This window comes from Lucilia cuprina, chromosome 6 (assembly GCF_022045245.1).
Source record: "Lucilia cuprina isolate Lc7/37 chromosome 6, ASM2204524v1, whole genome shotgun sequence".
NCBI lineage: Eukaryota > Metazoa > Arthropoda > Insecta > Diptera > Calliphoridae > Lucilia > Lucilia cuprina.
The window spans coordinates 54210756-54236289 of record NC_060954.1 but is presented as its reverse complement, the minus strand read 5'-3'; the positions used below and the strand labels follow the sequence as shown (position 1 = coordinate 54236289).

General features: G+C 30.5%; 2 protein-coding genes across 2 annotated transcripts; both read right to left on the bottom strand.

Annotated features, from left to right (window-relative positions):
- Positions 1–1510: 1510 nt before the first annotated feature.
- On the bottom strand, positions 1511–13459 carry LOC124420504 (signal transducer and activator of transcription A-like). Its single transcript, XM_046953493.1, has 2 exons — positions 13324–13459; positions 1511–2973 (listed from the first exon to the last, which is right to left on the bottom strand). Exon 2 carries the CDS (start codon positions 2852–2854, stop codon positions 1613–1615), a length of 1242 nt encoding a protein of 413 aa, XP_046809449.1. The 5' UTR covers positions 2855–2973; positions 13324–13459; the 3' UTR covers positions 1511–1612.
- LOC111678173 (sodium/potassium-transporting ATPase subunit beta-1-interacting protein) lies at positions 8708–22082 on the bottom strand (the record flags this gene model as incomplete). The annotated part of the gene is made up of 5 exons (XM_023439434.2): positions 8708–13889; positions 19674–19734; positions 19797–19994; positions 20068–20148; positions 22035–22082. Coding segments are annotated over 5 exons (2736 nt in total), but the record flags the coding sequence as incomplete, so codon positions are not given.
- Between the last annotated feature and the right edge of the window lie 3452 nt (positions 22083–25534).

Here is a 25534-nt window from a genome sequence, read left to right as displayed (position 1 = left end):
AAAAAACTACAAAATCGTTTAAATCATTATTATTTCAACAAATATTTGTAAGTCTTTTTTAAATAATTCTATTTTTTATTAATTTTTCTTAATTATGTATAATTTTTTAATTAGATATTACTTTAAAATAAAAAAATGCAAATGCAATATTTATGCTATAGTTTTCTTGTTGTAAACTTCATTTAAATTAATACTAAATTAGTTAATCTATTCGATATAAATATTTATAGTTTTAAACTAAAATTTTAATTTTTATATGTTTAAGCTTTTTCCATATTAATTGTATTTATAAATACAAACTTAAAGCTATTTGGGAAGGCTTGATTTAATTAAATGTTTATGGTAGCCTGCTTCGAAGGAGAAAGAGAGAGATTTTGCGTAATAAATGTAACTCTGTTATTATTTTAAAATTAATTGGGATTGCATAAAGTAAATGCCTTCAGACTGATTCATTGCCAAGACTATAGCTTTGACTAAACTCTAATCTATATAGTAAAGACTATAGACTGATCTATAGTCAAGACTATAGACTGATCTATAGTCAAGACTATAGAATGATAACGGTTTTTGAACATAGTTGCATGAAGTCAAGTCTATAGATTAATGTAGTCAAGACTATTGACTGATCTATAGACAAGACTAAAGACAGACCTATAGTCAAGACTATAGACTGATCTATCGTCAAGACTATAGACTGATCTATCGTCAAGACTATAGACTGATCTATTGCTAGGACTATAGACCGGTCTATAGTCAAGACTATAGACTGATCTATATTCAAAACTATAGACTGATCTATAGTCAAAACTATACACTGTTCTATAGTCAAGTCTATAGAATGATAACGGTTTTTGAACATAGTTGCATGAAGTCAAGTCTATATATTAATGTAGTCAAGACTATTGACTGAACTATAGACAAGACTAAAGATAGACTGATCTATAGTCAAGACTATAGACTGATCTATCGTCAAGACTATAGACTGATCTATCGTCAAGACTATAGACTGATCTATTGTTAGGACTATAGACCGGTCTATAGTCAAGACTATAGACTGATCTATAGTCAAGTCTACAGGCTGATCTGTAGTCAAGACTATAGGCTGATCTATAGTCAAGACTATAGGCTGATCTATAGTCAAGACTATAGGCTGATCTATAGTCAAGACTATAGGCTGATATAGATTCAAGACTATAGGCTGATCAATAGTCATGACTATAGACTGATCTATAGTCAAGACTATAGACTGATCTATAGTCGAGACTATAGACTGATCTATAGTCGAGACTATAGACTGATCTATAGTCGAGACTATTAATTGATCTATACTCGAGACTATTGATTGATCTTTAATCGTTACTATAGACTGATCTATAGTTAAGACTACGAACTGATCTACAGTTCTAACTTTAGACTGATATATAGTCAAAACATTTTAGAAATAAGAAAATTTTAACGGTCTTCAAACAGAGTTACATTTTAGGAAAAATTAATTGTAAATCAAATCTTCTTTCTCTTTTAAAACTAAGGCTACTAAAGGCATAATGGACGGTGTTCCAAGTGGTGATGCAAGGTGGTTCGTTTCATTCGATATTTTCTCTCTTCCTACTTATTACATCGTTGTCTCTGAATCTGGTGGTGTATGATAATTAAGATTATACGCTGGTGGGCCGCTATTAAGAAAAGCCATCGAACGTATACTTTCCCGAGAAGCGGTACGTTTATGAAACGGTATTGGCTGTGGTTGAGATGCGGTATAAGGTGGATCTGGCAAGGGGGGTGGTGGTGGTAGATTGTGTTGACTTAATGATTGTTGATGCAAAGGATGTTGCTGATAGAGTGGCGGAGTTGAAGGTGATTCATGTGGCAATTGTTGTTGCTGCTGTTGGTGAAATGAAGAGGTGGCTGGTGAAGGTGGTGGATGGGGATGTTGAGTAGCTGAATTTTGTGCTGTATTACTGGCCACCAAATTGACAAATACATTTTCTGTGTTATTAGTGGAAGAAAGATATGAAGACATGGGTCTGGCACCATGGAAATTAGAATAGCTTGACCTCACCGAGGGTGGACGATTGTTATACAATTCATCTACATGTTCACCATCATTTAGATTAGTGGTGGAATGCTGATAGGTGGGATTGTAGTGACCCCCACCCAGTGAGGGGGTTAAGGTCAAAGTGGGAGATTGTGGCTCATCTAGTGTTGGTATGGGAGAGGGTGTCTGTTGCTGCAATTGCTGCCATTGTTGTTGCTGCAGATAAGCAGTCTGGGCATTGGTATTATAGTAGATGGGATCTGGTGGTATATTCTTGCGAAAAGATTGATAATGATTGTTATTGGTTTTGGTAAGACTGCCAATGCCGCCACCACCATTTATAGAAGAGGAAACAGCATTAATATTATTATGTATCTCCTGGTTTAAAGATTGCAAATTGGATACAGTCAATGCGGGGGTGGAATCCTTATGATGAAATGAGCCAAATTGCTGAACTGGCTGTTTAGGATGATGACCATGTATGTGCATGGTGGATTGCTGTTGTTGTTGTTGATCCAATAGTTTAGTAACAGGATTTTGATGATATTTACGTCGGGAACTTCTGGTACTACTTCTCGAATGAGTGCCCGTAGAGCCGGCTCCTCCTGATCCCTCGCCACCACCACCACCACTACCTCTACTCTCACCCCTTAAGGTGTTTTTATGACTGCTATGGCTTGAACTACGTCTACTGGCTGTTGATTGACGACTATTACTGCCCCTGTGCATAACCGAACGCCTTTTAACACGACGTGGTGTCATAGGTTTCGGACTTAATTCACCATTATCGCCCTCTAAGCCGCCACCACGTTCATGCATTTGATCGTCACCATAATCGAGTATTGTATCGGCTCGACTTCTTATGGTATCCAAACTCGGTCCAAATTCAATCGAGTACAATGACTGTCGATGTTTCGATTTTTTATTAACATGCTTCACTGTTGTTGTTGTTGTTGTTGTTGGAGCGAAAGAATAGAGTAAAAAGTTTAGAATTAGTTTCAGTTTTGTTGAAAAGTTTTTTTTACATAAAATTTTAGATAAAATTATTTTGAAAGCACAGTGGAGAATAATAGAAAGTTTTATTAACGCTTTATGATTAAAAGTTCAAAAAGCTGTTTGTTATTTTTGAGGAAATTCTTAAAGTTTTCCATTATTAAGCTTTAAAAGCTCAAGCTTGTTATGTAAAGCTAATAAGGTTTAATTTATGTAAGTTTTTAAAGCTTTCTAGTCAAAGCTTTGTTTTTATTCTATATGGTCGTGCAACTTTAAGCTTTATATGTAATTATAAGCTTTTCTATAAGTTTAACTAAAAAATTAAGTTTATTTTAATTTTCTTCTTATTTTCACCACTGTGCTTTAAACTACAATAGATTAAAAGTTTACCTTTTCAATGATGTTAAATACAAGTTAATTGGTCGAAATACTTATTTTATTGGGTCAGTTATCAAAAACTACAGTTTTTTAAGAAATTAGTTACAAGTAGAACTTTTTTTAATAAAAGCAGCAAAAAACCACAAAATAATAAAAAACAATAAAAAATTAAAGAAAAAACAGAAACAAAATAAATTTTAATAAAAATACAGTGTTCAACATAAGTTAGTTGTTTAAATAACCAGATTTTTTAGCAAACACATTCAATTGAATTGAATTCCCTTTCACCAATTTTTTTTTGCCTCTAAGAAAAGCTTTTCAAAAGCTTTGTCATCCACAGATGCAGTTGTAGAAAAAAAAATGGTTTTTTTGTTTTATTTTAAGAATTTTTCACTTTTCTTTAAATTTAAATTGATCTTAAAATTATTGTTTATTTTTCAAAATTATTTTTGTTTCTTTTATTTACTTAAATTTATTTATTTTTTTGTAATTTTTACAAAAAAAATTGTAAGAGAGAATGTTTGTTTTTGTTTTTTGTTTAAATCGCTTAAAATAAAGTTTTAATTTTACATTTAAAGTTTTGTTAATTTTAATGCATAAAATGTGTTGTTTATTTAGTTAAAAATTAGATTTCCCTTTGAAAAAAAATATAAGCTGTTATATTAAAAGCTCCTCTTAGAGAAGCTTTTACAGTCTAAACGAAAGCACATCTCATATAAAATATAAAGCATTGATGTATTTATTGCACAAACTAATGTTGTGGTCTGGACAATAAATAGTCTAGTGTCTGGACTACAGATAGGCTAGAGTATGGACTATAAATAATCTATAGTTTGGACTATAATTATTCTATAGTCTAGACTGTATATAGTCTATATTCTAGACTACGGTAAGTTTACAGTCTGCACTACAGATAGAGATAGTCTATAGTCTGGACTATAGATAGTCTATAGTCTGAATTATAGATAGTCTATAGTCTGAATTATAGATAGTCTATAGTCTGGACTATAGATAGTCTATGGTCTGGACTATAGATAGTCTATAATCTGGACTATATTTAGTCTATAGTCTGGACTATAGATAGTCCATAATCTGGACTATAGATAGTCTATAGTCTGGACTATAGATAGTCTATAGTCTGGACTACAGATAGTCTATAGTCTGGACTATAGATAGTCTATAGTCTGGACTAAAAATAGTCTATAGTCTGGACTAGAGATAGTCTATAGACTGGACTATAAATAGTCTATAGTCTGGACTATAGATAGTCTATAGTCTGGACTATAGATAGTCTATACTCTGGACTATAGATAGTCTATAGTCTGGACTGTAGATAGTCTATAGTCTGGACTATAGACAGTCTATAGTCTGGACTATAGACAGTCTATAGTCTGGACTATAGACAGTCTATAGTCTGGACTATAGACAGTCTATAGTCTGGACTATAGACAGTCTATAGTCTGGACTATAGACAGTCTATAGTCTGGACTATAGACAGTCTATAGTCTGGACTATAGATAGTCTATAGTCTGGGCTATAGACAGTCTATAGTCTGGGCTATAGACATCCTATAGTCTGGGCTATAGACATCCTATAGTCTGGACTATAGACTGTCTATAGTCTGGACTATAGACTGTCTATAGTCTGGACTATAGACAGTCTGGATTAGAGATAGTCTATAGTCTGGACTATATTAAGTCTTTAGTCGCAACTATAGATAGTCTATCGACTGGACTGTAAATAGTCTATAGTCTGGACTATAGATAGTCTATAGACTGGACTATAGATAGTCTATAGTCTGGACTATAAATAGTCTATAGACTGGACTATAGATAGTCTATAGTCTGGATTATAGATAGTCTCTAGTCTGAACTATAGATAGTCTCTAGTCCGGACTATAGATAGTCTATAGTCTGAACTATAGATAGTCTTTAGTCTGGACTATAGATAGTCTATAGTCTGGACTATAGATAGTCTATAGTCTGGACTATAGATAGTTATTCTATATTTGACTGACATAGTCTGAACTACAACTTTTCTTTTCTATCGCATTTAAATGAATTTTATATAAAGCTTTACAGAGATCTTTGATCAGTCGCTTGAGCTTAAAAGCTCCAAAACTCGAGACATTCTAACTAAATAAACAACATTAAATGAAACATTTGAAGCTTGTTTTATAACATTATCATAATGTTTCTTTTGATTTTAATAATGTTAATATAAAACTATAGTAGTTAATTAATTATTTAAAAAAAATATTAGTTAAATAGTTAAATATGTATGTTTGTATATACTACGTTTTCGTGTTTCTTCCTTTCTTTTTTAATTATAACAATTTTTAATAGTTTTTCTTTGTTGTTAACAATTTTAATGCTTGCATTTAATATAAGTTTTATGTTTATTTAAATTTTTACTTTGTAAATAATTAATTTTTTTTATTAATTTTTCTTTTATGTTTTTCAAACTTGAAGGCATTTCATATACAATTTTTATTTAGTTTTTTTTTCTATTTCTTTGTCCTTTTTCAAAAAAGCTTTATTTTTCCATAATTTTTGTAATATTTTAAATTATATTTTCTTAAGAATTCAATTCCTACACATAAAACATTTATTTTATTATTACACTTTTCTTTTTCTTGAATAACATATAATATATAATTAATTAATTACTTTCTTTTAAATATTTTTTTTTTATTTTTTATCATTTGTTTTTGTTTTCATAATATCACAGTTGAAAATAATAAAACAATTACATTTATTTTGTTAATATATAAATTTAATATTTTTTTTAATTTTCTTGTTTAGATGGCTAAATATAATTATAATAAAAAAAATTTGTTTTTATTTTAGCTCAGCTAAATTCTGCTTTTTTTAATTAAAAAAAATTGTAATAAATTGAACAAAATTTTTAGCTGCTATTACTTTTTAAAGAGCACAATATATAGCAGTTATATGATCCGCTGGTTAATTTTATTATTAAAAAGAATTTTTTTTATATTTTTTCTGCTTGGACAGTGGTTTTGAAGTTTAAGGAAATTTAAGAAGTTTTTTATAAACTTTAGAATCTTAAGAATCTATGTTATACATTGTCTATTGTCTGGGCTAAACCTTCTCACACAAGTCACTATATTATCCGTAATCTAAACAATAGGTTCTCATTGCAATGGCAATAGTCTAGACTGTAGGAAATCAATACTCTTAAGTCTATAGATATAACCTATAGTCTGAACTATAGATAGTCTATAGTCTGGACTATAGATAGTCTATAGTCTGGGCTATAGATAGTCTATAGTCTGGACTGTAGATAGTCTATAGTCCGGACTATAGATAGTCTATAGTCCGGAATATAGATAGTCTATAGTCTGGACTATAGATAGTCTAGATAGTCTATAGTCCGGACTAGATAGTCTATAGTCCGGACTATAGAAAGTCTATAGTCCGGACTATAGATAGTCTATAGTCTGGACTATAGATAGTCTATAGTCTGGACTATAGATAGTCTATAGTCCGGACTATAGATAGTCTATAGTCTGGACTATAGATAGTCTATAGTCTGGACTATAGATAGTCTATAGTCTGGACTATAGATAGTCTATAGTCTGGACTATAGATAGTCTATAGTCCGGACTATAGAGAGGCTATAGTCCGGACTATAGATAGTCTATGGTCCGGACTATAGATAGCCTATAGTCCGGACTATAAAAAGTCTATGGTCTGGACTATAGAAAGTCTATAGCCTGGACTATAGAAAGTCTATAGTCTTGACTAAAGATAATCTATAGTCTTGACTATAGATTATCTTGACTATAGATAGTCTATAGTCTTTACTATAGATAGTCTATAGTCTTGACTATAGATAGCCTATAGTCTTGACTATAGATAGTCTATAGTTTGGACTATCGATAGTCCATAGTATATACAGTCTACAGTCTGGACAATAGATAATCTATAGTCTTGACTATAGATAGTCTATTGTCTTTACTATAGATAGTCTGTAGTCTTGACTATAGATAGTCTATAGTCTTAACTATAGATAGTCTATAGTCTTCACTATAGATAGCCTATAGTCTTGATTATAGTTTGGACTATAGATAGTCTATAGTCTGGACTATAGGTAGTCTATAGTGTGGAGTGTAGGTAGTCTATAGTCTGGACTATAGGTAGTCTATAGTGTGGATTGTAGGTAGTCTGTAGTGTGGAGTGTAGATAGCATATAGTCTGGAGTATAAACAGTCTATAGTATGGAATATAGAAAGTCCATACTCTGGACTATAGATAGTCAATAGTCTGGAGTATAGATAGTCTATAGTCTGGAGTATAAATAGTCTGTAGTCTGGAGTATAGATAGTGATAGTCTATAGTCTGGAGTATAGATAATCTATAATCTAGACTAAAGATATTATATATACACTCTTATATATACACTCTTTAGTCTAAATTTTCTATAAGTTTGCTCTTCTTTGCATAATATTTACCTCAAAACCACTTTTCTTTTCTTAATTAATTATTTTTTATTTTAAATATATTTTCTTTAAATTTTCCTTGTATTTAATTTCTAACAAATTTTGATTTTTCTCATTTGTATAGTTTTCAAATCACTGGTCAACTTAGCACAATATTTCAATTACATATTACTCTATATAAGTATATAAATTGTAAAAGCTACAATATTATTTAAAACAAAAAGAACTTTCTTTTCACATACTCATTTTTTTCATATTTAGTTTTGTATTATTTGCAAAAATTCAAAATTTAAAATTTTCAAAATTATTTCTTTATAAAGAAATAATATATAAATTTTGTTTTTGCAAAAATATTCGTTAATTTCTTTAGCTAATTCTAACTTTGAAAAAACAACAAAGAAAATAACTTAAAATTTTTAAACAAAATAAGTCATTTTAATGCACATACATAGTTATAACAGACATTTAAAACATTTGAAATATTTTCTTTTTAATAAAAATAAACAAACAACACAACACACACTTTTTCTGTTTTTTAGTTTAGTACACAATATTTAGGAAAAATTTTAATAATTTTTAAACAAAATATCTTTTAAACACTTTTTTGGTTGTTTAAGATTAGTAAAAAAAGTTTTTTTAAAAAAAATATTATTAAAAAAATTAAAATTTAAAACAAATACTATACAGCACTTTTTTGCTTTTATTATTTGGCAGCTTAAGGCAGGCAGATTTTTTTTCTTTTTAAATCTAAATTAGAACCATTTTAAGTTCTTTTAACGAGTCTGAGTTTTAGCAAGAGATCTCGGGCATCTATGAAACCTTAAATATAGTTTTTTTTCTTATTTTCTGAATAGCTTTTATATTTAAACAATTTACAAACGTCAGCAATCGCAGTCTATTAGGCTATAAAAACACAAAAATAAGTTTTCGATACGATATTCAATTTGAAATGGAAATTTAAAAAAAAAAAAATGATTTAAAAAAATTTAGTTTTTTTTTAATAAACATTAAAAATAGTAGAAAACAAACGTGCGTTTTATTTGGCGAAAATGTTGTGTATTAATTTGAGTGAAATGAAAAATGATTTGAAAACTTCAGTTTGAAGAAACTTATGTCAAAGCTATTTGTCTGTCAGATTTGAAGTCGATCTATAAATAGTCTATATAATCTAGACTGTAGACAGTCTTTAGTATGGATTACAGACAGAATATACTATGGACTGCAGATAGTCTTAAGTCTGGACTATAGATATTCTATTGTCTGGACTATAAAGTCTATAGTTTGGATTATACATAGCCTATAGTCTGGATTACAGATAGTCTATAGACTTGACTATAGATAGTCTATAGTATTGACTATAGATAGTCTATAGACTTGACTATAGATAGTCTATAGTATTGACTATATATAGTCTAGAGTCTGGACTATAGGTAGGCTACAGTCTGAATTAAACATAGTCTACAGTCTGGACTATTGATAGTCTTTAGTCTGGACTAAACAAAGTCTATAGTATGGACTATAGATAGTCTTTATTCTAGACAATATATATTCTTTATTCTGTGCTATAGGAAGTCTATAATCTGCACTACAGAATTTTCTACAGTTTGGACTACAGTCTGAACTAAAGACAGTCTACAGACTGGAAAATATTCTGAACTATATATAGTCTTTAGTGTGGACTACAGATAGTCTATTGTCTGGACAATATATAGTATTTAGTATAGATTATAAGTAGTCTATAGTCTGAACTATTGATAGTCTATAGCTTTGATAGAAGATATATAGCCTAGACTATAGATAATTTATAGGCTGGGGTATAGATAGTCTATAGGCTGGATTATAGATAGTCTATAGGCTGGACTATAGATAGTCTACAGGCTGGACTATAGATAGTCTATAGGCTGGACTATAGATAATCTATAGGCTGGACTATAGATTGTCTATAGGCTGGACTATAGACAGTTTTTCCTGACATATAAATAGTCTTCAATTTAAACTAAACATAGTCTATAGTCTTAACAATATGTAGTCTTTTGTCAGTGCTATATATAGTCTATTGTCTGGATCATAGAAATTCTCTACTATAGATAGTCAAGAGCTTTAGCTAGACATAGCCTATAAGCAGGATTATACATTGTCAGAATATAGATAGTCTATAAGCTAGACTAGAGATAGTTTTTAGCCTAAACTATAATTACTCCATAGTCTGGGCTAAAGATAGTCTACAGTTTGGCCTATAGATAGACTATTAGTTTGGACTATATACAGTTACTAGTCTCTACCATAAATAGTCAATAGTTTAAACTGCAAATATTCAATACTCTTGACTATAAATAGTCATTAGTTTGGACTAGAGACAGTCTATAGACTGAACTGTAGTTAGTTTTTATAGAAAACTAGAGACAGCAGTTATAGAAAAACTTGCAGTTTTTATGAAAAAAACTTGCTCTAGAAACTAGAGATTGTTCGCTCAGGAACAGAAAAAAATTTAATAGAAAAAAAATAAAGAAAAATTTGCTTCAGTGCAGAGTTTGTTTTCTATAAAAAAGTTTCTAAAGTTCAAAGCTTATTTTAGTAGAAAACTTTGATCTAGTCAAAAGCTTATTTCTTATAGAAATCCTTTACTTGCTTTGGTCGAAAACTTGTTTTTATTGCAAAACCTAGTTTAGCTTAGAGCTTTTGCTAATAGTTCAGACTAAAGCTTGTTTTAAAACAAAAACTTGATTTGGCTCAAAAGCTTGTTTTTCAAGAAAAACTTTCGCTGGTCTAAAGCTTAATATATGAAAAAGCTTTCCGAAGAACTTTTTAAAGCTTTTTTTAAGAACAACTAATTGAAGTCCAGGACTTATTTGAATGCGAAAACTTGCTCTAGTCAAAAGCTTGTTATGTTGAAAAACTTAAGCTTAATAATATATAAAACCTAAAGTCAACCTAACTTACACACAACATTGATCATTTTTAATAAACGCTAAAGCTTAAAGCTATGAAACTGCAACCGGGAGATCGCTAAAAATTTATTTAAAAAAGCTCGATTTTTTTAAATATTTAAATGCAAACAACGAAAATCATTTTTCTTAAAGTTTCACATTTAGCTCACGATCTCTAAAGCTAAATTACGATCGTTTGAACTTTCTTTTTCACTTTGTACCGTAAAACAAAGCACCTTTTTATTGCATCATCATCATAAATTATTAAAGCCAAAAGTTTAAAGCTTTCATCTAGCTAAAAGCTCGCTCTAGATTAGAGTCAGATTCAGTCAATATTTATAGAAAATGTGGCCGTAAGCTGGAGTCAGTTTTCAACTTCGATTTCATAGAAAACTTAGATCTAGTTTTTAAAGAATGCTCTTACTCTTATTTCGACCTCTCTTAACCACACCTTTCTCTTAAGTATTTCAAAAATTCAGCTGACATTCTCTTCTAAAAAAAATCTTATTAAAAAAAACTTCTTCAATTTTAATTAGTTAAAGCTGTGCTTGTTTCCATTGCCTAACAAATCTAAGGAACATTTTAAGGTGAAACCCTTTTGACAAAAAACGCCATTTTCTCTATTCTCATCATCATCAGTGTTTCTAATAAACTACAAAATTTTGGACAAATTTCTCTTATTACTCTTATTAGTTATCAAAAAATTTAAACTAACTACTCTTAATAAATACGAATGAAAAAAATCTCTAGGCGGCAAAACCCAATTTACGATCATTAGATATATTAGTTCTAATAACACCCTCACCACCTGACATGGAATTACAATATGAACGAGGACGTATTTTAACACCATCTCTGCGGCCACTACGACGATTGACATGCGGAGCCAGCTCCTCTTGATCAGGCGGCTGGCTGTCTTTATTATTGGTCATTGCCGACGATCGTTCTTTGTCTCGCAACGAACCGTTGGCATTGCGTGACGAGGACAAACGATCGTGTGAACGGGCCTTTGAAATGGTATAGGTGTGCATGGAGGCACTATCGGCTGCATAACCGGGTGGTGTATCACGTATTTGATCGCAAAAGTTTGCAGAACTATTAATGGGAACATGAGATCGTTCATTGTGCGCATGCTGCTGACGCTGACGTCTAGCTATACGCGAAGCTACCGGTGATCTCGGTATATATTGAGTGGGCATGGCATAACGTTCGGTTACCTCAGGCGAGAGATCCGGATAGGGTGCCGTGCCGGTACGAGGCTGAAATATATGTGGTCTGGGCTGGGGTGGTGGCGGTGGTGTTACCGCCGAGGGGGACAAAAATTCCGCTTCATAAGTGGCGGGCACTTTAGGCAACGGTATATTAGTAGGTCTAGGGGTTTGCTTTTGGGCCGGACAGGCTGAATTTTGCCTATACGGTGTAGGCGAATAGGCTGGATGGAAGGGCAAACCATTTTGCTGGTATAAAGCTCTCTGAGCTGGATTTAAGTCATGCGGTGTTAGGGGCTGTAAGATAGCACCATGTTCTAGTAAAATACCAGAATTGTCATGATAATTATGTTGAGACATTTGTGACGTATTATTATTCGGACTTGTGCGCAAATGCTGTTGTTGGTGATTGCTGTTATTGTTGAGAGAACTTTGTGAGTTCAAGGAATTCAAAGAATTGGGTGAATTATTATTCTCTGGCAATTGTGTGGATGGTGTTAGAAAGTAATTACCGGGAGTGGGTTTGGTAAAGGGTACATAGGTAACACCCTCATCGGTTTTAAGATTATGTATGGAGAAGTTATCCTCCTCAAAGGACTCATCAAATTGATGGCTAGGGTTTTCGTTAAAAATTTGGGAATATTTTATATCAGCACGTTGCCCATTTAAAGAGGAGGGGCCTGTGTTAGCAGCAGCAGCCACTGCAGCATTTGCATGTTTAAAACTACTATAACTGGACGATTTGGCCGGTTTGGGTTTGGAATGTATGCGGGCAAAATGACCCTCTCCAGCACCACTATTTATGGCCGCTTGTGTTTTATTATTATTTAAACTATTGGTTAAACTATAGTTACTATTACTTAAAGAACTGTTTAGGGCATTACCGCCTGCCGAACCCAAACTTGTGGTGTTATTGTGTTTTAAACTGGAATTCAAATTTTGATTGGAATTTTGCAAAGAGGCATACGACAGTGAGGGTGTCGTATCCTGTGTAGGAGACTGAGCCAAAAGCATTTGTCTCCTCGAACCATTAACATACAACTGATGATCCGCCTTGGCGGTACTATCATCATAATAGGCCGGTATAATGGGCTGTTTTTGGGCCAAATCTATATTGGCCGGAAATATACTATTCGAAGAAGTGGGCTGTACTTTGCGACTTTGCTTAGGACTATATAGCATTTGGGTTAGAGAGTTACTGGCATTACTAGGATTAGGTGTATAACTACGACTAGTGGGTGACATATTCCTATGACGCCCACGTCTATGATGATGACTACTACCGGTATTAAAGGGTTCAAACTGACTACTGTTACTAACCAAACTACCATTAAAACTGCCCTCCCGACGGCCCTGCGAATTAGAATATTGTTGTTGCAATTGTTGCTGATGATGATGATGATTGCTATTGTTATGATGTGTGTGTATTAAGAAAGTGTTGCAGTTGCTGTTGTTTGCATTATTGTTGCTGTTGTGGCTATTTCTATTGCTATGGCTAATGCTGTTGCTGTGTTGGTTGCTATTGTTGTTTTTGTTGTTGTTGCTGTTGTAGTTTGCATTGTTGTGGTTAGTTGTTGCTGTTGATGTTAGAATTTGCTTATGAAGAGATGTTTGATGCTGAGAGGATGAGGAGAATTTCTTTTTCGTTGCAGTTGGAGTAGTAGTAGAAGTAGTAGTATTTGTACAAATAGCATGATTACTGTTACTGAGATGATGGTTACTTTTACTGAGACTATTATGGTGAGTATGATTGTTTAGATTTTGATTCTGATGTTTATTTGAGAGCATAGTGGCACTGGCTGATGTTGGTATGCTTGTATAGCTCACGTACATTGGATGGACCACCGTATGTTGTGGACTCTTGGCATCACCATTCATAAAATCGACTGTTTTTTTGTTTTAGTTTTTATAGTTGTAGTTCCAGCAGCAAACATTCATTTATTTCATATCAAGAGAGGGAGTAGACACGATCGAAGCACAGAAACAGAGACAGAGAGTGAGAGTCAAACAGATAGAGTTTGTGTTCGTTTTTGGTTTTTGTTTTTGTGATGTTACATAAAATGAGAAAAAGAGAAGAACATTAAATGATTAAAAATGCATTTAATGTCTCTTTCTTTTCTTGTTTTTTTACTTAATAATACTTAATAATAATTATTTAAATTCTTAATAAATGATAATAATTTTGTAAGTAGTAACATGTTTGTGGGCATCTATATGAGGATTTCGAATGGATGTTTGGATGATGTTATTAGAGGATTCGATGCATTTTTGTTTGAGGATTATTTGGCCAGGATTTATGTTTCCTTTTGGAGAGGTTATGTTGTTACATTGAGTGATATTATGAATTGAGTTTTTTTTTATTTTATTATATTACAAACAAAATTTGGAATAAATTTAATTTCAAATTCTTTACATATACGAGTATTTAGTTATGATGAATTTCAGACAATACACACAAATACAAAATAGAATAGATAGTTTTATAAAATTGTAAAATATATGTATATTTATGGTAAATATTTGTAAAAAAAATAATAATAATCAAGCAACATAAATTAAATTTGTTTCATTCTAAAGGGGTCAACACAGCAAGTTTATAATTTAAGTCACTGACTATTCTTCTGATTAGTCTATGAGCTAGTCTGTTGACTAGAGCAATTACTAATCTATTGGCTAGATTACTGACTAATCAATGGACTTGTCTATTTACTAGTCTATTTACTAGGCTATTGTCTATTCTATTTACTATTCTATGGACTAGCCTATTTATCAGTCTATTGACTTGTCTGTGGACTAGTGTATAGACTATTCTATGGTCTAGTCTATTGACCAGTCTATGAAGAAGTCTAATGACTATTCTCTGGACTAATATATTTACTACTCTATGGACTAGTCTGTGAACTAGTCTATTGACTATTCTATGAAATATCCTACTGACTAGCTTGTATGCTTGCACTAGACTAAAAACTAGTCTATGGACTATCCTATTTACCAGTATATAGACTAGTATATTGATTATTCGACTAGAACTGAACTAGAACTGAACTAGAACTGAACTAGAACTGAACTAGAACTGAACTAGAACTGAACTAGAACTGAACTAGAACTGAACTAGAACTGAACTAGAACTGAACTAGAACTGAACTAGAACTGAACTAGAACTGAACTAGAACTGAACTAGAACTGAACTAGAACTGAACTAGAACTGAACTAGAACTGAACTAGAACTGAACTAGAACTGAACTAGAACTGAACTAGAACTGAACTAGAACTGAACTGAACTGAACTGAACTAGAACTGAACTAGAACTGAACTAGAACTGAACTAGAACTGAACTAGAACTGAACTAGAACTGAACTAGAACTGAACTAGAACTGAACTAGAACTGAACTAGAACTGAACTAGAACTGAACTAGAACTGAACTAGAACTGAACTAGAACTGAACTAGAACTGAACTAGAACTGAACTAGAACTGAACTAGAACTGAACTAGAACTGAACTAGAACTGAACTAGAACTGAACTAGAACTGAACTAGAACTGAACTAGAACTGAACTAGAACTGAAATAGAACAGAACAGACTAGTTTATTATCTGGTCTATGGACTAATCTATAGCCTTGTGTATTCACAAGATTATGGACTTATATTTTGACTTGCTGTTCTTGAATCCCTTTTTATAATATTTATATTTAACATTATTTTTAATAACACTTTATAACTGTAATAACTCCTAGTTATTTTCATTATTTTCATTCTAAGTAAAGAGTTTTTATTTTTTTTTTTTTTGTTTTTTTTTTTTTTTGTTTTTTAATTTTATAGTTTTGTTTCTTTTGTAAGATATTTACAAATAAAAATATTAATTGTAATAAACAAAAACACACAAACATAACAATTTTATAAGATTTTTGATTTTTTTGTAATGACTTTTTTTGGTTTGTTTTAAACATAATTAAATAAACTAATTACACAATGATTATAAAAAAATATATTTAAAAACACATTTAGGACGCATACACACATTTAAATAAACAATAATTAAATGAAATCAATATTTTTAGAAATTAGATTATAGTTAAGGCCCCTTTAGTAGTTTTAGAGAGCGGAGTAAAACTTTATATAAAAACTAGCATGCAGTCTTTGAAGGAATTAGAACATTCATAGCAAAAAGTATTAAAGTATTTAAGTTATGTTAAAAATTTAGATCTTTTGAAAATACTAAGGTTAGTCACAAGTAAAATACAGTGGTTTCTCGGCTAAACAAAGGTTATAATTTGAGGCAGATTCGTAAGAACGAAAAACTTGTTAAACCGAATAAAAATATCGACTAGACTACAGACTATACTTAAGGCTAGACTAGACTATAGGCTAGAACTAGAACTGAACTAGAACTAAATTAGAACTAAATTAGAACTAAAGTAGAACTGAACTAGAACTAAATTAGAACTGAACTAGAACTGAACTAGACCTGAACTAGAACTGAACTAGATCTGAACTAGAACTGAACTAGAACTGAACTAGAACTGAACTAGAACTGAACTAGAACTGAACTAGAACTGAACTAGAACTGAACTAGAACTGAACTAGAACTGAACTAGAACTGAACTAGAACTGAACTAGAACTGAACTAGAACTGAAGTAGAACAGAACTAGAACAGAACTAGAACAGAACTAGAACAGAACTAGAACAGAACTAGAACAGAACTAGAACAGAACTAGAACAGAACTAGAACAGAACTAGAACAGAACTAGAACTGAACTAGAACTGAACTAGAACTGAACTAGAACTGAACTAGAACTGAACAAGAACTGAACTAGAACTGAACTAGAACTGAACTAGAACTGAACTAGAACTGAACTAGAACTGAACTAGAACTGAACTAGAACTGAACTAGAACTGAACTAGAACTGAACTAGAACTGAACTAGAACTGAACTAGCGGTCAAAACGGGGTCTCTTTGACTCTACTTGACAGTTCGCGTGTAGTGAACTACCACGTAAACCAACCAGAACTGAACTAGAACTGAACTAGAACTGAACTAGAACTGAACTAGAACTGAACTAGAACTGAACTAGAACTGAACTAGAACTGAACTACAACTGAACTAGAACTGAACTAGAACTGAACTAGAACTTAACTAGAACTGAACTAGAACTGAACTAGAACTGAACTAGAACTGAACTAGAACTGAACTAGAACTGAACTAGAACTGAACTAGAACTGAACTAGAACTGAAGTAGAACTGAACTAGAACTAGACTATAGACTAAACCGGACTTAAGAATAGACTTTGAACTAGACTTTAGACTAGATTATAAACTAGACTATAGACAAGACTTCAGATTAGACTTTAGTTTAGGTTGTGGACTGGACGGCCGACTATTCTACAGTTTAATTTTGTGAAATCTTAATAAAGGAAATATAAAAGATGTAATAAAATGATCTTACTTATTTGTTTAAATTCCCCTTAATTTAATACAGTTTCAATGAAATTTTAATTATTTAAAATATTAAACAATGAACTAACCTTAGTATTTTGTTAAACATATTATTACATTTTGTTTTAAAACAATTCACTAGCGAGTTAATGTTAGTAAAATAGTAAATAATTAAATAAAGCAATTTATTTTAAAGCACAATACACTTAATAAACTCGATTATTTAAAAACTATATAAATATGTATGTAAATAGTAAAAAAAATAGATTTGTATCATAACTACATACGCGTACATATTTTAATAAACAAAATTATTTTTAAATCATAATAAAAGTTTATGATCACATAACTAACATTGTTTTTACAACATTAGTTAAAGAACCAATTTTGGTTTATATGACGGAGCAGAAAAGTTTGGTAACTTTATAAAATGTTTGAAATTTTTGTTAGTTAGGTGATGACAACCTTTCATCATTGATATTTTTAATGATTTTTTTTTTTTTTTGACTAGAACAATTATTAAAAGTACACAATGATTAAAATAAAACAGAAACACACAAAAAATATACAATTTAATTTAATGAAATAGGGAGATGATAGAGTAGAGAGTATGAAGAAATGTTTTATTTTGTTTTTGTTTTTGGTACGAAATAATTATATTATGAAACCCACAAGCATTTTATTAAAATTAAATAAATATATAGTTTTTTATGTGTATATTAATTTTCAGTGTAGGGAATGTATAAACACAACAGTAGAATTTCTATTATTAAAAAGATTAGTAATTTAAAAATCTGTTTTACAAAAAATTTTAAAGTTATTAATTTATTTCAAATATTTATACTGAATAATATTTAAGTCATCTAATGGAAATTCTACTGTATTTTAAAAAAACACACATACAACATGTAAAGTCTTTTGTTTATCCTCAACATTATTTCATTATTTCCTAAAAAAAATAAATTTTTTTGCAATTTTTTTTGTTGAAAAAAGGAAAATATATCAAAATGGGTTTGTCTACATCATATTGTTGTTAGAAAATAGTATGTGTTAAAATAAAAGTCCATCGACCATTTCTACTACTACATACATACATATGTACATATCTACATATGTATAACAAACACAAACACAATCATGTCAAGGTAATACTTGTATATTCCTACATGCTTGTCGTCGGAAATTACAATTTTATTTCCGTTTTGTTTGCACTTGGGCGTCAAGAAGAATATAACAATCAAAATATACACAGTTAAAGGGTGATTAATGGTATTTTCCATACATGACAAGAAGGTACACTCACTCTTAAATAGTTTTGGTATTAGTTACTTTTTCTCCCTATTTTTAAACATTTTATTTTTTTAACTTTTTTCCAAACAGAGAAGGAGCGTGAGTGCATTTAGCATTCGTGTGCTATTCTTTGTTTGTTTAAAGCGTATTGTCAATATTTATCAAAAGATAAAATAACAACAAACTATTGAAAGCACAAAAAAAAGTAAACAAAAAAGACAGATGGCAGTATCAATTCTTATATACAATTCCGACAGCGAACAGTAGTTTGTAGAGCTCGGATATGTGGTCAAAATTTAAATAGTTTTCATAAATTAATTGTATTGAACAGAACTAGAACAGAACTAGAACAGAACTAGAACAGAACAGAACTAGAACAGAACAGAACAGAACAGAACTAGAACAGAACTAGAACAGAACTAGAACAGAACTAGAACAGAACTAGAACAGAACTACTTAGAACAGAACTAGAACAGAACTAGAACAGAACTAGAACTGAACTAAAACTGAACTAGAAAATATTTAGAACTGGTAATGGACCTCAAGAATATAAAACGATTATTCCTCAATCGTATCCACTGTTTTTGTGTTTTCCATTATTTTCATTTTATCAACATAAATCCTTGAAGTCTGTTGTATGGCTGCCACTCAAAAATACTATATAAAGACAGACATCCACATATTTGTATAAATAACTAAAAGACTACTTATTTAACATACATTATGTTATAAAAATATAAAAAAAAAAACATAAAAATAGAAATAACAAAACTTGAACTGTGACTTCCTAACTGAACTTTTGACATATGATTTACTAAAAATAAACAAAAACGTTATACATGTTGTAGGTGTTTTTTAAACATTAAAAAAAATAAAATTAAATATGTAATAATTAAAATAAAATACATTTTTCCTAAATAAAAATATTTCAAAGCAAAACTTACATCTGTCATCTTCATCCAGGAATATATAACTTATTAAAATGGCTCCCAAAATACCAAAGAACTATAAATAAAGAACAAAAAAATTTTAATATAAATAATTTTCTAAGAACTTTTAGATTTTACCGCTAAAACACATTGTACTCCCGACTGAACAACCTCCACTATATCGTAAGTTAGCAGACAATCATCTACAGTTTCAGGACGTATAGGACGATAGGGATCCTCTGAGGTTATATTTGTATTATAGATGGGCTTACAGCCATAACCATTTACTTCAAACCAAGAGACACTACCAGTACCTAGATTTAGTAAATCGCTGTCCTAAAAGGAAAATCAAAAGAAAGTATAAGTAAAATAATTTTATAATGATATTTAAAAGGATTGTATGACTTACTCTATCCAATGTCCCCACATTTAAGTAGAAACATATTAAAAAGGAATTCCAACCAATCCATAGGAAATTCCATATTAAATACTGTAAATAAAAAGAAGAATAATAATAAAGTTATAATAAAGATGTCATTTATACGTTTTTATATATAAAATACATTAAAAAATATAAAACAATAGTTTGAATGATTAATTGATTTCTGTTGTATTTTAAGGGAGGGGGGGGGGTGTAGAAAATACGTCAATATCATCATTAATATTCATAAACACTTGAGATAATCAGAATGCAAAACTTAATGAAATAAACAAATTTTTTTATTAAATTTGTGTACTTATGTACTAAATAGTATATCATATATGTATATATGATATAAACCAATCGATAAGATAAGATACTATCAACTACAGACAATTATACACATACATACATATGTACATGTGTGATATTACTTTGTGAGGGCTATGTTTAGGGACCACTTTTACCACCCGTCTTATCTTCTTTTGCTGTAATTTTTACAAGTTTTTAGGTCAATATTTAACCTCCTCTTCTTTTCATTGTTTATATACGATTCTTTTTTCGATTATACATATATATTAACTTTATTTGATTTGAAATCAATAAACAGAATTAAATATAAATGTTAGACAGTCGCTATATGGTGACAGACAGTTGTAAATGACATGTGGCCACAAAGTAATAAAGTATTATTTTTTACGATTTTTTAGTCTGGGAGGGCATGACTAAATCTTCTCCAAACTTATTAAATCATAAAGTTAACGTGACGCATTCACTAAAATACTATTTATGAAGAGGAGTGAATAGGCTATTCACGAATTTAAGGTCCCACGATAATGGTAAATTATGAGAATTTTGTCATATGTATTTACCTGACAATGTAGCACTGAACTTGTATTGAATAAGATCTTAATTCGAACTAAACTAAAACTGTACTAGAATAGAACTAAGAATGAACTAGAGCTGAACTAGAACTGAACTAGAGCTGAACTAGAACTGAACTAGAACTGAACTAGAACTGAACTAGAACTGAACTAGAACTGAACTAGAACTGAACTAGAACTGAACTAGAACTGAACTAGAACTAAACTAGAACTAAACTAGAACTGAACTAGAACTGAACTAGAACTGAACTAGAACTGAACTAGAACTGAATTAGAACTGAACTAGAACTGAACTAGAACTGAACTAGAACTGAACTAGAACTGAACTAGAACTGAACTAGAACTGAACTAGAACTGAACTAGAACTGAACTAGAACTGAACTAGAACTGAACTAGAACTGAACTAGAACTGAACTAGAACTGAACTAGAACTGAACTAGAACTGAACTAGAACTGAACTAGAACTGAACTAGAACTGAACTAGAACTGAACTAGAACTGAACTAGAACTGAACTAGAACTGAACTAGAACTAAACTAGAACTGAACTAGAACTGAACTAGAACTGAACTAGAACTGAACTAGAACTGAACTAGAACTGAACTAGAACTGAACTAGAACTGAACTAGAACTAGAACTGAACTAGAACTGAACTAGAACTGAACAAGAACTGAACTAGAACTGAACTAGAACTGAACTAGAACTGAACTAGAACTGAACTAGAACTGAACTAGAACTGAACTAGAACTGAACTAGAACTGAACTAGAACTGAACTAGAACTGAACTAGAACTGAACTAGAACTAGAACTGAACTAGATCTGAACTAGAACTGAACTATATATTTATTTCCTTTTTATTTGTACTTGGGCCACTAATTGTTGTTTATTTGTGTAATTTCCCTTAAACAATAAAGTCTCAAATAAATCGTAACATTACTATCATAACTTTTTTCCGACATAATCTTTTATTTACATATTTTTATTGTTCAAATATTACAAACTTTTTGAGATAACTTAGCAAACTATTACAACGAAAACAACGTGTTAAAGTTAAATACAACAATAATACTTACCGTTATTATATATTTTATTCTAAAATGATATGCTCCATAAAATCCAATATTATAAATAAAATATGAAAAAAATTAACAAATATTGGCGCCCACATGTATCCAAGAAAATCGAATACTTGGCGTTCGATTATAGTTATCTGAAATAGAAGAAAGAAAGAAAACATTACAAATCATTACAGGAAAAATATAAACAAAATTTGAAAACAATAGAAGAGGAAAAAATATTTTTTTTACAAAGGAAATTAAAAATTTTATTTATTTGTATTATTTATAAATGCATAAAACAAGGTTATTTTAATTTTTTGTTGTACGTAAAGAAAAATAAAGGAAAACTTATTTGTGAAAGAATTTATCCCCCTATAACTATGATAAGTTCAATGCCTGTTATAATTTAAATTTTTACCCTCCTCAACTAGAACTTTCAACTTTCAACAGTTGCATAACATTTTTCACTTTCAATTGAATTGTCAATAGAATTGGAACAATGTTTTTTTCATTTAATTTTCTGCAAATAAAAATCTATTCAAACTTCGATAATTTAAACTGAAAATAGAGAAAACAAACACCTTTTGTCAAAAACAACCGAATGAAACCAAAACTAAACAAAATCGAAGTGAACCAAAAGTTTTTTTTTAATGTAATTTACGCCAAAAGTGCAGTCAAGCATTTAACTTAATTTTGCAAACAAACAAACAACCCTCACACGTACACACACATACATTTTACCATTGATATGTAATAGAAAACGAAATTCTCAACGGCTTCAATAACTCAATTACACAATAACTCTATAACTCATTGAATCAATAACTCAATAAATCAATAAGTCAAGAACTGTATAACTCAATAATACAATAACTCGATAACTCACTAAATCGATAACTTAATAAATCAATAATTCAATTACACAATAACTCAATAACTGAATAACTCAACAAATCAATAACTCAATAACTCAACAACTCAATAACTCAATAATTTTATAACTTATTTACACAATAACTCAATAACTTTATAACTTAATTACACAATAACTTAAGAACTCAGTAACTGAACAACTCAATAACTAAACAACTTAATAACTTAATAACACAATAACTCAATTACTCAATTACTCAATAACGCAATAACTTAATAACTCAATAACACAATAACTCAATAACCTAATAACTGAATAATTGAATAACTAAATAACTCAATATTTCAAATAACTAACTAACTTATTAACCAACCAACTAACTACCTACCTAACTAACTAACTAACTAACTAACTAACTAACTAACTAACTAACTAACTAACTAACTAACTAACTAACTAACTAACTAACTAACTAACTAACTAACTAACTAACTAACTAACTAACTAACTAACAAACCAACCAACCAACCAACCAACCAACCAACTAACTAACTACCTACCTAACTAACTAACTAACTAACTAACTAACTAACTAACTAACTAACTAACTAACTAACTAACTAACTAACTAACTAACCAACCAACCAACTAACCAACTAACCAATTTCAAACACAAATGTTTGCTGGGTTTCCAAACACACTCACGCTGATTCTCCCTTTTATTTGATATAAAAACAAATGATGTTTTTGTTGTATCTATTGCACAAACAAGCCATGTGGTTGTTGTCGTTGGTGTAGATGATTTTTCGTTAAAACAAAAATTAGGTAAATTGCATGAAAACTAATAAAATTAGAACAATTTACATGAGAGTTTATTTATGTATTTGTAAACACTTACACACAGAGTTATGCACTCACGTGCAAATGATTGCAGTGACCGAAAATAGGCAGATGCAAATAAAAGTCTATTAACATCAAAACATTGGATGGTGGGTTGGGCTCGTTGTGCCAATCTAACTAAACCAGGAAACATTTTGAGAAGAAATTAAAAATAATTTTATTATATTTTAAAGTTTAACTTGTTAATTGTTTTAATATATGTTTGCTGGGTATATGCCCATAAAATGCAATCGATTTTTACAAAATTTAATTTTTTTGTTTGTTTTTCATTTGTTGTTCAAATATTTTATAATAATATCTGTTTTGTAAAAATACTAATTATCGTATTGCATTTAGGATTTGGCAACAATCTTAAGAGCCACCAAATTACTCAACTATTGCTATACCCTACACATTTTTTGGTTAATTCTGGGGAAATTACCATATGGTTTGAACTATTAATAGATATTTTTATGTTTTCGAATTGCAATTATCATTTTTTACAATAAACTCAATTTACAATTTTGATTATTTAAAAAACATGTGTCTCATTTAAAGTTTTTAAAAAGTTTAATCGGAAAAGTACGAAACAGACCACATGTTAGACAAAATACTAAACGGTATATTATGCTAGATTATAGACTAGACTGGACTTAGTCTATAGTCCAGACCATAGACTAGACTATAGACTAGATTATAGACTAGAATATAGACTAGACTGTAGACTAGACTATAGACAAGACTATAGACTAGACTATAGACTAGACTATAGACTAGACTATAGACTAGACTATAGACTAGACTATAGACTAGACTATAGACTAGACTATAGACTAGACTATAGACTAGACTATAGACTAGACTATAGACTAGACTATAGACTAGACTATAGACTAGACTATAGACTAGACTATAGACTAGACTATAGACTAGACTATAGACTAGACTATAGACTAGACTATAGACTAGACTATAGACTAGACTATAGACTAGACTATAGACTAACTATATAGACTAGACTATAGACTAGACTATAGACTAGACTATAGACTAGACTATAGACTAGACTATAGACTAGACTATAGACTAGACTATAGACTAGACTATAGACTAACTATAGACTAGACTATAGACTAGACTATAGACTAGACTATAGACTAGACTATAGACTAGACTATAGACTAGACTATAGACTAGACTATAGACTAGACTATAGACTAGACTATAGACTAGACTATAGACTAGACTATAGACTAGACTATAGACTAGACTATAGACTAGACTATAGACTAGACTATAGACTAGACTATAGACTAGACTATAGACTATACTATAGACTATACTATAGACTAGACTATAGACTAGACTAAAGACTAGACTATAGACTAGACTAAAGACTAGACTATAGACTAGACTATAGACTAGACTATAGACTAGACTATAGACTAGACTATAGACTAGACTATAGACTAGACTATAGACTAGACTATAGACTAGACTATAGACTAGACTATAGACTAGACTATAGACTAGACTATAGACTAGACTATAGACTAGACTATAGACTAGACTATAGACTAGACTATAGACTAGACTATAGACTAGACTATAGACTAGACTATAGACTAGACTATAGACTAGACTATAGTCTAGACTATAGACTAGACTATAGACTAGACTATAGACTAGACTATAGACTAGACTATAGACTAGACTATAGACTAGACTATAGACTAGACTATAGACTAGACTATAGACTAGA